Source organism: Corapipo altera, unplaced genomic scaffold (assembly GCF_003945725.1).
Source record: "Corapipo altera isolate COAL_440 unplaced genomic scaffold, ASM394572v1 2b, whole genome shotgun sequence".
Taxonomy (NCBI): domain Eukaryota; kingdom Metazoa; phylum Chordata; class Aves; order Passeriformes; family Pipridae; genus Corapipo; species Corapipo altera.
The window spans coordinates 28,739,992-28,756,883 of NW_020884874.1; the positions used below are offsets into that span (position 1 = coordinate 28,739,992).

At 38.1% G+C, this 16,892-nt stretch overlaps 1 protein-coding gene across 6 annotated transcripts in view; it reads right to left on the reverse strand.

Annotated features, from left to right (window-relative positions):
• The window catches only part of UST (uronyl 2-sulfotransferase), a 224,599-nt gene that overhangs the window by 157,659 nt on the left and 50,048 nt on the right, over positions 1-16,892 (reverse strand). For all 6 annotated transcript variants that reach the window (XR_003532016.1, XR_003532017.1, XM_027669880.1 and 3 more), the window contains exon 2: positions 6,041-6,084. Coding sequence is in view for 4 of the 6 variants with exons in the window: in XM_027669880.1 (XP_027525681.1) it covers positions 6,041-6,084 (44 nt within the window). In the remaining 2 variants the exon portion in view is untranslated. The remainder of the gene's footprint in view (positions 1-6,040; positions 6,085-16,892) is intronic.

Sequence of the window (16,892 nt, forward strand, 5' to 3'; positions counted from 1 at the left end):
TGCTAGTTTATAAATACCTTCCTGTCATGGAAAGAATGGAAAGAAGATACGAATATATTGGAGAGCTGGAAATTTAAAACTGTAATCTAAGAGATATTCATATACTTTGAAATAATCTGCACAGGTTATCTGCAGGTTAACAAAGATCAATTCAGAATGGATTGTGTTCTAAATTTCAGTGAAAGCACAGAGTTTTACTAGCTTCAGAAACGATTTAAGTAGTTTTTTTAGCTATGGTATGTGACATAGGACAAAACCTACAGATTGCAAAATTGGTGATATCAGAATCTTTCTGTTTTGTGTAACAGTAGGTAGGCTGTTGTGTGAATGCCAGACTCAAGCAAAATTTACATTTATTATGCACACAGCCTGACAATTAAAGTACCAACCAAAAGACAAAATACTTTCCAAGCATCTTTGAAATTAGACGGATGAAAACTGCAGGCTACTGTCGTTCACAAAACCTGCATCCCTGTTGTGTCCCAAAGTCTTTCAAAATTGAGAGGCTTAATAAAAAGCCAGTTCACTATTGTTTAAATTTTTGCAGGACATCAGCATGCACAGCATCCCTCATAGATTTGTCTTCTTGTGACAGGCAATCTGGCTGTAATTTCCAAAGTCTCTTTGTACTGTCCATTTACTTTCAGTCAGCCTCCCCATATCAACACATTTCTGATATACTATAAACTGAAGAAGTATTAAAAAGTAAGAAATCATCTTCTCTATTTTGGTAAATCACAGAATAAAGTGATTTTTTGTCCTTAAGATTCTTGAGCAATAAATTAATATGAACAAAACAAACAAATTAGTGCTCCTGTACTATTCAAATGTTTTTGACCCAATTCACACTTAATAGCACAGATTCAATTCTAGCTTTTGGACAGATCTCCATAATACTAGTCTGCTATATCATTCTCCCCCTGTAGAAACCATAAGGGGATCTTTGTGGTTAAGGCACTTAGTGAATTCTCTCAATATTTTATCAGCCAGATAGTGAGTCTGGTAAACATAGGAAATTACTTACTCTATTTTAGCACTACTAAATTCTGACTATTTTTAATAGCTGAAAATTTGCACACTGGATGATCATCTCAGCTCCTCATTTTATAAGTGGGATAGATTTTTTTAAATCACTGAAATCTTTCCCACCCTGTCCACCCTGGATGGACTGCTTCAAAGATTATCCACCAATTTTTTAAGAAAAGCTAAACAGAGAATTTTAACTGTATAAAAACCACATACACTACTATTCATGCCTTAAAATCCCTGGTAGGCATGTACTTAAAAGTAAACAAATCTTGCTTGCTTTTCAGTGTTTTGAGTGGGGTTTTTTTGACTGTATTTTGTTTGTTTGTTTTAAATCAAGCACTTAATCCCTAACAAATCAATCACTTAAGACTGTAGGGGGCTAAAGGGTTAAAATCGTGTTCTCATAAAGGCTGGCTAGAACTAAAACATGAGTCCAAATGAAAAAGGAAGTATCCACTAAAAACAAACCCAAAACCAAAAAACAAAAGGAAAAAACAAATCCTGCAAACTAAAAGAAAAATGCACAGCTCCTGGCTGTTATCTTAATTGTTATCAAAATACTTGGAAAAAATAAAAATTACATAAATTTGATGAACATAAAAACTCAGTGTAAGGAGGCAGAGCTGAAATCAACTTTTAGTAAGTTTTAAAGTCAAATAAAAAATAATCTGCTTGACAATGGTGATGCTATGTCAATGGTTGGACTTGATCTCAGAGGTCTTTTCCAATCTAAATGATTGTACTATTCTATGATAGCCTTGCTCCATAAATAAAACATGAACAACTAGCACATAAGTACTAGGTTAGAACTGAAAGAATGGTGAAAAGTGTTATTTATGCACTTTCCAGCTTCAAACCAATAAAATCAGATCAAATTTGGTTATGCATTTTATTTCTTTTCATTTTGACCTCATCTGACCTCCAACCATTTTTTTATTCACTTAAAGCTTTGAAGCACTGTCACATATGTGCTAAGCACAGGGCTCTGCTGACACCTAAACAGCTGCCAAAAGACACTGGGTCCATGACAGGCATCCCAAGGGAAAATGATCAAGAAAAGGAGAATAGACTACTTGAATGTAATTTATCTGTCACCTATGTGCACAGCCCACTTACACATACATATATCAGCTCCACTGAAAGAGGAACATATCCTAATGCTCTTGCCAAGTTCAATCTATAACAACAGTAGGTTTGATAAAGTTCACATTATTTTTCCTCAAAAGCCAGTTTCATCATTTTCTTGGAGAGAGTAAAAAAACCTTGGGAAGACTTGATAAGGAAATGGCATAAATACTGGAACAAAGTACACCTGCTTTATTCGCTGAAATGCTCAGACATGAAATATGTCAAGTGAACACCATTAGTCACTAATAAACATCAATTTCACAGGTGTTCTAAAACCCAAGCTAGCATCATCTACAGCCATCACATAGACACCAATCTATAGAAAAAGTATAAACAAATTATCTCTTTAAATTCATATTTTCAGATGCTTATTAAAAAAAGCCAGGAGGTAGTGAGATAGAGATTTGAACTCGGAAAGAAGAGACAATTTTCACTGACAGTGTAGAAGGTTGTTTGGCTCAACTTTATTGCCTTTTTATCTGTCACATACTAACATCAGCAACACCAGAGGTGTGCTAGGGCTACTGGAGGTTGCCTCTACCTTCAGGAAAGCATATACAGATCTGTCTGAGAACTCATGAAAATCTAGAATTAGTCAATCTTGTGAGGTCTTTGGTGCCTAAGGACAAAGAAGAGTGGCCTATGCTAGCGTATCGGGCTTGCATGGCAAGGTTCTGATAGTGGGGAGAGGACTAGCGGGGTGGCTTCTGTGAGAAGCTGCCAGAAGCTTCCCCCATGTCCCAGAGAGTCAACGCCAGCTGGCTCTGAGACAGACCCACCATGGGCCAACATTGAGCCAATCAGCAAAGGTAGAAACACCTTTCTGACAACATACTTAAGAAGGAAAAAACCGTTATTGTGGAGAAGTAATTGCAGCCAGAGAAAAGAGGAGTAAGAACATGTGAGAGGAACAGCTCTGCAGGCACTCAGTGAAGGCTCAACTGGTCTTTAAGGGAGAACCAGAACCACATCAGCGATATTCATGTACAGAAGTGAGCAAAGCTTTCATTCTCTGCTTGCACTGAGAAAATTGCTGTTGCCACCTTTTGCAGGAGGTGTGTCCAGGGTGCAGGGGAGGCACCCAGGGCAGGGAAGCCCAGGGGACATGCGCCGGAATCGATAATCTCATTGGTTACCAGGTCACATGGTTTTAAGGGATAAAAAGAGCACCGAGTTTGAAATAAACTCTCTCTGATCACCACCTCAGCGGGGAGCAGACTCCATTTCTTTATTATATAAAGGCCCATTACGACAACCTTTATTTGAAAAAAAACAGACCAGTACCCTGATCTCCTGAAACGTGATGATGCTAATTCCTTATTCTGTTATTTTCAATTCTTACACTAGGAAAAAACCCCAAATGTTATTAAAAAAACATCCTAAGCTTTGGCATTTAACCATGACAAAAAGCCAAAACTAATATCATTTCTAACAAAACACTGGAATGTACTCTGCAAAACAGCTATGGTCCAGTGTGTATCAACTGTTGCTGGCCTTCCACTGCAGTTAACTACACACTGCTGATATTAGCTACCAGTCATTTCAACACCAGGCAATGAATTGTTGTTCATTATCTGAACTTCTAGTTTTTAAGCACTTTGTCATAAAATATTTTAAATGCTGGATTCAGGATTAATTTCTTCTGACATGTTTTTATACGTTGAGTTATAACCATCTATTAGTTTAAATGTAGATAGTTATCTAGTCATAAGAGTAGAGGCTACTTGAAAGACAATGACAATTACAGTGAATTTACTATTAGTTTCACTCACATCTGCAAAATTCACAGTTCAGGGATGAAGCTCTTAGAGGGTATTTGCAATATGCAATGCATGATATTTACAAAGCAAGAGCGTCTTTGTTCAAAACATGACCCTAAGCAAATACCAGGAATTATCGGCCCTTTTTACCAATCCCCACCTATGTTTTGATTAGAAGAATGAAAAACAAAACATAAAACCCACCCACTCAGGAATAAGCAGGCTTGTCTGAGGGATGATCAAAATGATCGATCTTTTATCAATGTTTTTAAAACACAAGCAAATACTTCAAAAAGCAAAATACTTGTAACTTACACAACGCTATAGCCTGTTACTCCACCGAGCTTTTCACCAAGCTTTCAGGAGTGAGGATGAACACAGAGGAAGCCCACAAACTTTACTGACTGTAAGCAGCTAATCAAAGAGTACCTACAAAACCAATCAATCAGTTGTGTAGGTATCTAATCAGCTGGCCTTTCTACAGAGAGCTGAGCTGCAGTTGGATGAGGCTGTGTGATCACAGCACAAAATTGCATGTTTAGATAGGCAAAAGATGTTTTCATAACGCAAACAGAAAAGTTTCTGGCTTGGATAAATCTGTCCAACTGGTACTGCCCATTGGAGTATGGATGTCATCCACCATTAATTGGTAAAGCAAAATTACCAAAGTACCAAAATTTGACTACAGTTTTCAAGGTTGAAAGCTCTTATCTAGATGACAGCATTTTCTTTACTGAAACAGCTTGGCATTTCTGCACGCTAATGCAAGCATGAAAAATATATGTCTGGAATAAGCATTGCTTTACTTTTCCAAGCTGAGTGTTAATCGTGGAGACCTGACAAACATAACGCTTCACTCCCTGCAGGCTGCTGTATGCTTGGACAAGAGAAGCAGCTGGTACGCAAATAAATACACAAAAGCCAGAGGTGCTATTGCTTAAAATAGATTTTAAGTGTGAAACATTTGTTTAGCCTTAGAATTCCCACGTCCCATCTCAGTTAGTAACGATAAATATAGCAGGTTGACTTTGTTACTTCTGTCTACATCCGTTTTTGTAACAGTGTAGACAAAAAAAATGAGTAATTTGCATTGAGAGGAAAAAAATCAGATGTACATCATCCCTCCAAGTGAGCTGTCTGAACTTTAAGAGTGTAACAAATACCCATATACCAGCTGAAAATTACAGATTTCATTTGCACAAAGACTTCACAGAAAAAGGTGAAGAAACCCAGACTACTGCTTGTTTTCACTGATGACTAAGCTAAGTTGAATTGCTTTCTACGTTACCCTCCTTCTGCTGACCAAAACCCAACTGTTTCACCATACTGATGTACACATGTGGTTGAGCATTTCAACTCAAGGCCTGGTGGCTCAGGATGTGATTTCATGGTTAGTTGAACAGAGCTGAGTGAGGACTACCACCAGAGATAGTGGCTATTCGCATTCACCCCATCTTTAACTAGTCACTTCCACCTGCTGCACTAGCATCCATGGTAGGCTGCATCAATGAAATAAATAATCTGTTCTCATGTATAGTGCATTTCTGTACTATACAAAGGGACTTAAAATAGGCTTGTCTGGAAAGACAGGCACAATATAGTATCAAATAGTCTTTTAGAAAATAAATCAGGTAAAAGAAAAGAAAACAAACCAAGAGACCCTACATGCCTGCTTCCACTCTTTTCCTATTGAAGAAACCATCATTTCCTAACCAGAAATGTCATGAGGTGCCATGATGGTGGGAGGGAAAAGTTTATGCTGCACAATCACACCTGATGGGAACAGTGAACTCTATCCCTATAAAAGGGCTCATTATTCACATTCATTAAATTTATCCTACAGACCTGCTTCAAAGCATTGCACCTGCAGCAGAGCCCATGTTCCAGGGATATCCTGCCTCCCCTTGACTCAATGACAAAAATTCCATTAGTTTAATCACACTGAGATTTAACCCATGTTATTTATAAATGCCTGAAAACACTTGGGGAAAAATATTGAACAAGCTAAATGTTGTTGATGTAAACTCAGCAATGTTGCTTGGTACACAAGTAAATATACAATGAGTTAAAAACAAAAGCCAAAAAAGCCAGGAGAAAGCAAACACAAAATAACAGCAGCTTACCTTTTGAGGAGGTGGTCCGTGGTCATCCAAATAAGTGGAATTTCCTACAAAAAGAAGAAGGATGGAGATAAACAAAAGCCATCCAATTCAAAACTTGCCAATTCATGGAATCAGTGTACCTCTATCCCATTGGTTTTGTGGTGTAAAATAATTCAAGGAAAATAAATTCACTCTGCTTTAATTTTTGATTGATAAAATAAAAACAAAATTAATTTGTTTTGACTACATTTGTAATAATCGATTAGATGCACCTTGTCATTTTAGCAAAAAAAATTGCTCAAGGCAGCTTTAGTTAATTAATCACAGCTTTCAACTGTTTGTATGACAAACACTGTCAGTTGCATCCTTGCACATTTTAAGCAAGTGAGCACAGCTAACCTGAAAAAGATTTCTTAAATAATAAAGTATCAAAGGCCTTTATCAGATTTTGGTCAGATGGAGTTGACAAGCATTCACTTATCTCTCTTCTAACATGTATTTTCCCCAACCTCCAAGCTACTCATTTGTTCCCAAATGGTATTGATTGAGTGGGAGTTGCATTCTGATGTAATGACACTTGCCTTTTCAAGATGTTCTTTTTATTCAGACAAAAAGCTTCAAAAAAAAAAGCAGCTTCTAAACAAGTGAGTTGTCAGCTACAATAAAAAAGGCAAGAATTTCAGACTTTTTACCCATTCCTTGCAAACACACACTAATATATAAAATACACTCTCCCACACACACATAGTCTGTCTTCTCTACAACTGTTCTTCCTGCACCCTTCTCCCAAAGGATTAATCAGGAGCTTTCCCAACATGTCCCAGCAGATGATGAAACCTTGCAGCAAGGCTTAAAGCTCCCCTTAAGCCACATGTGCCTCTCCTCTCAGACATCCTCCTACCAAAGAAAGCAAAAATACCTCTGCCCTAACCTTATACCAGTATGGGGTATGAGAATCATTTTTACAGGTGCCTAATAGACATCCAAATGTCACATGTGAGCATCTCTATTCCTGAAGTGCTGGATGGTGCAGCAGAAATTGCCTCTGGGGTACCACAGTCTAGTCAGAATAAAACATAACTCAGTACCCAAGAGCTCTTCTTTTGTGAATTTAGCCAAAAAAGACGCTGTGTCACACTGTTTTTCAGAATGTCAGAAAAAAACCCTGAGATTTCTGGATCCAGAAAGCAGGAAGGAGACATTTATGTGTGAGTATGACAGATTTTAACGTACAACAAAAAGGTGGGACTACATTTCAGAAGTATTTTGCATTCTGTTTTTTCTCTGGTTTTCCAGCATATGTCATGAAATCATGAAAACTTCAGTCAAAAGGCTTCCAACTCATCTAAATATAAGTCAGAACACTCCAAACTTCTTCTTTTACAGATGTATGTACCTTGATCTTGGAAGAGTTTGTACTGCTATAAAAGCCCAAACAGTAACTTTTTGATGATCATCTGAAATCATGAATCATTTTCTGAAGCACAAGAAACTCATCTTTCTATACATTTTACACAAATACCCATCCTTTGAACAACACAGTTGCTTAATTTAATGCCATAGATAATATGGCTGATTCCCTACATTTAGGATAAATTCTTTATCCATTCCTCTGATATGATTCTAATTGCCAGAGAAGTAATTCAGTTCCCAGACTGCTAAGAGAGTAGTGTATGGCTTTCTGTTAGAGTAGCTATTCCACAGGCAGGGAGACAGACTTGAAAATAAGCATTTCAGGAAAACCCACAGTTACATCTGGGAGGAGAGCAAGGAAACTTCTCATTCAGCATTTACCTTTTACTGTAGAATCAGGCTGTTACTAGTTCATAGCAACTTTGTTCTCTTTTTAATTAGGCAAGTGGAAAGACTGACACTGCTGTCAATAAAAACATTTCTAAAAGTTTGTGTCAGAAAAAATATTTTATTTTGATTGATGATAAAACAAGTGATAGTGTTGTCTAAACAAGTTAAGACATTAGAAATGTCATAAACATTATATGAAACCTACTAACTTGTTAGAAAGAGTAGCAAAACTTTCAGTTTTCTAATTGATATTAAGCAGTATATGGTAATAATAATATATTTTTTCTTGTCTTCCCCAAAAATATACAGTTTATGCTTACTTAAATAAAAAGGAATATTACTGCATATGTATTAACTATCTTTAGCAATCACCTATTACAGCCAATTTTGCTGTAGAGAATGATTTCAATTACCAGTCATAGTTTAAACAGCATCTTATAGAGCAGCATCAAGTGTCAGTTATACTACAGAAACATTTTTGAGGTACTTTAAAGAGCAAACAACTTAACCAATTTCACCATTCTGTATCCGTAATCTACATTCTTAGTATGCAGACTGCATTTTCCTTTTTTAATCATTGAAATTACATCCAAATATCCCTGTGGGTTTGATTTCTATTTTTAGAATGTTGTTTTTTTCACAGCACATTTTAGTAACTACTGTATCTACTGTCTCAGTTTGACGAGAGTGGAATGTTTTGCTAAAGAGGTTGAGTTATGAGATAGACCAAACTCTCTCTCAGCAATTGTAAATCCAAAATTAAGGGGCTCTAATCAAGGAAGTGTGGAAAAAAAGAAGAAATAACAACCCTTTATTAAAAGATATATATATGTTGGCAAGAACAGCAACAGAACACAAAAACCCCTAGACAATAGTCCTGTACCCAAAAGTCCCCTTCAAACAAAAGAAAAAGTCTGAATACTTCTCTGTCCTTTAGCACAGTTCTGATCATGGTTGGCAGGGGGCGCTGTTGGATCGCTGGAGGTGTAGAGCCTGCAGTGCTCTGCATTGACCTGCAGGGGGTGCTGTTGGGCTCTGGCGGTCACCACGTGGGGAGGGGTCTGGGGGGTTGGTCTCGGATTGCGGGAGACGCAGAAAAGAAAATGGGGACCCTTCCCCCAATGGAAGAAGGGGGGAAAGGAAAGCAGTCCACCCCCACAGAACTCACTGTTGTTCTCAGATGACGATGTTTCAAGGCTCCTTCTTTTTTCTCCCAGTGAGCACAAAACTCTCCGATGAAAACACAGCAGGTGCGGGCTGGAGACAAAGACAGCTTGCAAGCAAGCTGAGGCCAGTGGTCAGGGCTGACAAAGACGAGAAAGCCAGAACGACCGGCCTCTAGGCTTTTTCTCCAAACGCACACATGCAAACCCCATCTCCGTTCGAGAGAGAAACCACAGTAATCTGTCCTCTCCCTTCTGAGGAGGGTCAGCAATTCCCCCAAAACTCCCCCCCCCCCCCCCCCCCCCCTCCGATGGGCCATTTGATAGAAATGAAGCTTGGCCAGCTAGGTCCTTTGTAATGCTAATCGCCCCCCTTTCCATTCAAACTCCGTCTTTCCTAGAGTGGAGGCAGGGGGAAGAAAAATTCCCCCCCCCTTGGATTTCTAACCTATAAAATCTACTTAAAAGACAATAATAAAATTATGGGGCATTATATAAGGGTCATTTTCATGGTAGTTGCTTGCTCAAATTCAGAAGCAACTAACTGACAGAAACTAATTGCCAGACAAACACAAGGAAATAAAAAGTATTGACTTGAAACCTAGTCAGAACTTACAAACAAAGAGCAGAGGAGGGAAAGCTTCAGACAGTCCCCACGCCCTTACACTGCCCCAAACTCCATGTGCAAAGCTAGCTCCTGTCTCCTGCCAGATTTCCTCCTTCTGCTCCTCAGGCATATGAACCAGAGTCAATCTCTGAGCCAACAGCACGCCACATCAATTCAATAGACTGAAATCTTTGGGGTTCAAGTTTTAAATGAGAATTTGTTTTCAGTAATAAAAGTGAAACCTTTTGCTGTATGATTCATATCATACCCTAAGTAATACATTAAAATAAATAGACAAATCCAGCTGCAGTGGTGTACAGCAGCAGCCTGTGAGGTACATCGGCCAGTTCCTTAACCTCACGAAGTTCAAGATGTGCTCTCACTGATCTCGATATCGTAGAATTGGGCTTGCTTCCACTCTGCCTGCAAAACAGGGGCCACACTACAGCAGACTTTATGCATGCAGAAATATCATGCAAAACATGCATCTATGTGAGAATATTTCTGAAAAAAACCTGTAGGAAAGATGATGACTCCTGAGCTGGGTATTTACAAGTTTTATGAACTTAAGACAGGGTGTTGCTTTCACACATGGGGCCATTCTTCAGAAAATACATATCAGATTATGTTAGTATAAAAACAAAAGAAAAATTCAGCATTCTAAATATTGTAACAATGGAAAAATACCAAAGTAAAGCCAATCTATGAACTACTAACAGCTGACACAGTAGGAGGGGTTGCACAGCAAAAACCAGGGACTTGGGAATAGTTGCCATAAGCACCAAAGTCAATGGCCATAAGCTCAAGTGTTTATTCTAACTATATTAACACAACAATCTTATCTAAGATAGAGAACATTATCATGCAGTTTTTATATACTCTTGCACACACAGCATGTGTTTGACATCACTTAAGTGCACAAGACAAAAAGAGGCTTTCTGCGGTGGAAATGATAAAGTGATAGAAGAGAAGGTTATCTTTCCTCATTAGGAATCTTGCCCATTGCCTCAAAGCAACCTATGGCATTAAATCATCAGGATGACTTCTCTCAAGTCCTTTAATAAAGCTTTAATAAAGACATCACTGCTCTTGTCTGCTAATCTCAAGAAGATGATTCTAGATTTTTTTTTCCTGGACAGAAGTATTTAGTCCTGCCTTCCTGTAATAGCATGAAAGTCTAAGGCATTAGAAAGAAGTCAGACAGAATAATCAAATCTCAAAACAAGTGGGATTATGCATTCCACAAACATGCTCAACAGCACACTTGAGCTGACTGAACACAGTCTCCTCCAGACTCTGTCAGAGATAAAAACAAGTTGGCTTTATTACAGAAAATGGTGAATACATGGAAGCAGTCCAATTTTTTCCATAATTTATTATCTTTGAGGTTAAGTGAATCAGCTGTATGCAAAATCTTAGGGGAAACCTTGTGGTTATGTTCCTTTTTTCTTGGAATCACTGAAGTGTGGGGGTTTTGCTTGAAGCAAGCCAAGTTTAAACGGAGAAAGATAGTCAGTCACCAGGATTAAGGACAAACATTTCTGTGCCCAGTTCAGAACCACAGATAAGAAAAATAACTAGAATTCTGGAAATTACCTTTCCAAAAAATTACTGGGGAGTACAGAAAGAGGAGGTAAGTGGGCTTATGTATGAACTAAAGACCCCTTGATAGGAACCGAAACAGGGTAACTCCACTTGAATAATTCAGACATCACGTGGAAAGAACTGTGTAGAGACAAAGACAGAAAGCCAACACGGAAAATGTGGAGTTTTGACTATTTTCCTGGATAAGTGTTTTCCCTTGTTGGGAATCACAAGCAGCAGTCTAAGGGAGCTGGGATCCAGCTACTGCCAAATTTAATTTGTCTTGTGAAAATCCTTCTTCGCTCTCTTCACTTGGTCACCATCTCAAACTTCCAGGCGCCAATACAACCTTTACTAGCAAATCACCCCTTACATCATCTAATGCTTAAAGGAAAGAAACAGTTTAATAGTTTTCTGATGAGTCTTTGGTCACAAAATTGGGCTTTGGAGAACAATTTCCCCACTAAACACCTCTAATCATTTACAACTGCACCTTCAAAATAAATGAAAGTGTGAGTGAGCAATCAGAAGAGGATAAGTTCTGCTCTGCTTCCTTCTTTACTTTTTTTCCCTTCCAGATAAGCAGTGGACATCCTTAGAAATTTCATAGGTATTTACACATCTGAAACAATAAGATGTTCTTAGTCATCAGGTCTTGGAGCCCTTTGTGGTCCAAAGGCAGGAAGGGGACTAGGGACTACAACTTGAAAACCAGCAACTTAGCAGAATGATGTTACCCACAGCTCAAATCCAATCAAAACAGAAAACCCTGCTATTGCTGAGGTCAGCACAGCCATACCAGATTTTGCAGAGGAAAGTTTTTCCAGAGGTGCATAGAGAAGATTAACAAAACATAGCAAAACCCCACTGACCAGTCTGTACTGGAATACAAAATGACTAACTGCCATTTCTTACATCATATGTAAAAAGCTGTGTACCTACAATTGATTTTCTCTGTGCAAGACTAACATCCTACCAAAATTTTCATTTCTGGCCATGAAAAAAATGCAGAGTAGACATTATTTTTTAAAAACACTCCACAATGGATTTTTTTTCTTCCTTTCTTGCCTTTAAAAACATTTTGGTTATACTTAATTTTTAAAATCATAAATACAAAAAAACCAAAAAAAAACCCCAGCACCAAACCCGTACATTTAATTCATTCTACATCGCTGAACACAATGAAGGAAAGAAGCTGGAACATGATAAAAATACCTATTTCGCTTTATTACCCAGTGAACTGAACCCTAGAAACTTCATTATGATATAATTAATATTTGTTTACCTACAAGTTTCATAGTTCTAGCACAATTAGGAGAGAAACTGGCACATATAAGTGCACATACAAGTTTTTGAAAACTTACTAGAAATTCTGCATACACAATATATATAAAAGTACCATTGGAATACAGATACGAAGGGTTTGAATAACTGAAGGTTCTAAACCAGTGTAGAATATAACATACATGCTTTTGCATGACAGACTTCCCAGCTTATAATTCTACAAGGTGAAAGGCTCATTTTAATGAATGTTTAGAAACACTGGCTAGATGAAATTGAACCTGAATATTTGACAATTTTAACTCTTGGCTAAAACTGCTCTGGAATTAGGAGAAAAATCCCCACATCTCACAAATTCACTAGGACAGACCTAGGTAATTTGACATGAGAAAGTTCATAATCTTTCTACAACATCTACCCACATTCTGTATTTGTCCTATACATATATCAAGCAGTTGAATATTTTCCTTCAAGGCTCTTGCTAGGAGACTTTTCCTAATCCCTCAGTGTTAGACACTTGCATCTCATCTTCACTTTGAAAATCTTCCACGACCAGTTCACACCAACTTTTTCTTGTACTGGCCTTTAGCACACGTAAGTCTTCATAACCAGGTATATACTGGTCTCATCCCACTATACCTACAACACAGCAGTTTTATCCCCTGCATTGGTAGCTCTCAGCCCCCTTCTACTCTTTTGAGATCCTTCTTGACCTTCTCTTTGAGATCTTTGCAGCTTCAGTCACCCTTTCTGCACCCAACAGCAGCACACCACCTGCCCAGCCATCCCTGGTGAAAGGCTGACTGCTCTCCTACTGGTTTCAACACATGCAGCAGAGAGGTGTGGGCAGGACAGGGGAAGGAGTACACTAGGCATGGCCCTCCTCTTGCAAAAAAGAGGAGACTCCAGAAGGCAAAACTACACTGAAATTACAGACCCACTCTAAATTGTATTTCAAAATGTACAGACAGATGTTTCATTTAATTGCTTTGTCAATAAACTGCTTTATTACTACTGGGGAAAGGGAGAGGGAGAAAAAAAAAATTAACATCAAATCAAGAAATAAACTCAGCCCCAGCAGGTACTTTCCTGCACTCAAAAGAAAAGCAAACACGCACCTCTATCAAGACACTGCACAGAAAATCTAATGACCATAAAAAATAAGGTGCCATTAACCCAAAATATCGCAATTTTATTTTAATTCATTTTGCTTGAGAACAAAGACTGTGATCTATTTCTGTGGCCAGGCAGCTCTTTACTAAATACTCTTCAAAGCCCCATTAACCCATTTTCAGGAAGATCATTCAATTCCAGCTGAATATAGAGAGGTAGTTTCACTTGCTTGGTAAGAAGTCTGTTTTAATTGATTGTCATATGAAGAAACTTTTTAAGACTTAGGGTTATTCCATTTCCCCCTTTCCCTCCTGAGTGAGAGGTGCAAGACTATTTGCAAGCCACTTGCCTTCTTCAGAGAAAACCTTTTTTCCCCTCCACCCCACAGAATACCTGACGCAGAGGAAGAAACTCTGTGCGACAAAAGATGGTGACAGGGCCATGACACTTTCGCTTTCAATTCACACACTCTCCCATCCAGAGAACGGCACAACCAACACAGGAGACCTCCCTCTGCACAACTTAAGTATAGGACTGCAACTCTGCAGATAAGCCTTTTCTTTACAAGGCTCTCCTTACCAAAGTGGCAGGGACATAATGATGAAGCTTCAGTGAAGACCTTGTCATGTGTGAGGCCTCTTAGTCTCACTTCACTCTGCCATTCAGGCTATGAACTCCAGGGAATCCATATCTGACCAGACACTTCTCAGATGATACCAGTCTCCTATTACATCAATACCACACATCAGCTCTGTTCTTTCTCAAGATGTTTTTCCAAAGAGAAGGGTTTTATTATTTAAACTTAACCCAACTTGTGAGCTTTATTACTCTCCACTGCATTTATGCAGACATATTTCTCTCTTTTACCCCTGCACAGGCAATCTTGACAAACAGCAAGTCAATGAATTTTGAAAAACATCCAGCTGGCAAGTCACCAGTTGTTCAAGGAAGACTTTTACTACTCTTATTAGTATTATTAAGTACTATGCTGCAAATGCTATCTAGAATGAGTTGTTTGTTGGGCGTTTGGTTTGAAGTTCCTGTCCCTGAAGGCACATTTCCAAGAAGCTGCCTAGGTTTGTGGTCTGACCCCAGCAGCACCTTCCTAGCAGAGAAGAAATGAACATGCTTCACAGAAAATTAGTCATATACAGCTCTAAAGAATAATTCGTATTTTTATTGTGCTGAAGCCAAATGACTTTTCCTTGCATGTGATTTTCACAACATTTGAGTCATATGGTTGCTATGATTTTATCACACTTCTTTACACAGGCAGCTGCACTTAGGATAATGGACCCCATATATGAGGTAGAGAAGAGGATATAGCTGTATGTCTGTTTTTCACTTTCTTCATAGTTCAGGTTCTCTTAGTGTCTGATCTCAAAAAGTACAAATGCAAAAAAAAAGAGCCTTTTTACAAGTCTGCCTTCTTTTCCTCGTCTCTACCAGTCTTTTGTGCCACAGGGAGTCACTCCAAAACTCTTCCCTATACTTATATACCTCTTGAAAAGCAATAGCATTCTATATAAGAAGTGGCTGTCTTTTATTGCTTTCTTCTCTGAAGATTAAATTAAAAAAAAGAATTACAAATTGTTTAACCATTATTAGCTTCCCATCCTCCAAAGGCTTAACAGACACAAAGTTGGAAATAGCATTTCTTGCCAAGTCTGTTAGAAGCCTATAAGTGCAAAATAGAGCATTTAAGTAGGTCAGATAAGGAACATACTGTACCCAAATGAGCTATTTCTTCTTTATGACACATTAGCATAAAATTTTATTAATCTCTATTACAAAAAATACTGAAGCTTCAGATGGCTTTCTAGACTTCAATGTGATTTAATAGAAATATTTTCCATTACTATAAAGGCTTTGGCCAAACTGCTCATTTTTCACACTATCCAGCTATCCCCTTCTACTCATGATGACATTTTAACTCCTTTCTACCCCTGTCTTAAACATATGCATTTGAGTGACAAAAAGACTTCTCACTGCAACAGTTCTGTATTTTAGGAACTTCTATATAGAAACTGCATGTTCAAAAACAAGAGGCAACATTTAGCAATCATAGAGCATTACACTTGACTTAAATCTGCTTTTCTATTTCTGCATCCTTTCAGCTCCTGCAACTGCAAAAAAGGACAGGATTAACCCCATTCCTGTCATTCCAACCCCTTGCAACACATACCTTCTACTTCAGACTTCAGCTTTTACTGGGAAAGAAGTCATTTTGGTACATGGAATTGATAACTTAAAACTCAGTGTTTCTGAAAGAATTTTCTTCCTCTATAAAGCATTGCAAATGTCCAGCACAAACATTATGATTTTTAGAAAGATGACTTTTCCTGCTTTCTGCCTCATTTCTCATGATCTTAAACAAGATTCATACCCAATTTTGTAGGAGCGCATAATTCGTTAGATTGATTAATAAACATTCTGTAGAATGCCCTATAAAAAAATGGAATGTGGTGTTATAAAAACTTAGATCTTCAAAATCTAATGCTGTCCTTATTACTGAAGCCTAAGACCCACAATACAACCTTCATGAGTTTCATCAACTCAAACATATTCAGCAGTAAATATAAATATCTCCTGATTGTTTTTCCCAGATTCGAAAGAGCAAAGATCTGGCTATTAATTATGAAGTGTTTTCAAAAGTTTGAGTGAAAACATTTGGAAGACAAGTTTTCAGATGTATTGATTATTTCTTGCTGCCTTAAGCTCTCCAATTACCAAAACAGCGTTCCAAAAGTGTCAGCAATGACAGGCTCTGCATTAACACCTTTAGGTTAAAAAGGTAACTACACTGTATGCAGTGTCATACAATCACAGAAGCAGTCCAAGTGTCATCAGCCTCAGCAGAAGTCTTCAGATTAGCATTATTTCTCTCATGCTCTCTACCTGTCCCAGAAAGATTTGCACTTTCTGTATCTACTACTAACCTAACTGGTGGGGAGCTCAAACTTGACAAAGGTACTAAGACCATCTAAAACGCATTTTGACTCACTGGGATAAGTGTTTATTTAGGACTGCTCTTGGGTGCTCTGACCGCACTCATGAACTCTGAGTTGCAAACAGTCACTATTGGGAACAATTACCTAGGCGTGCTCTTTCTTTTTATATCATTTTCCTGTGGTTTTTTTTAGCTTGGAGAACCACATCAGGATGTCACAACTAAGATGTGGCAGTTTAATAGATCTCTAACTGCCACTCACCAGCCCTCCTGCAGACCATGCTTCTTACAAGGGACATCTTAAAATATATGAAAAACATCTGTGCCATGTAGACTATGACAATATAGTAGCCATTATCTAAATTCAGCTTC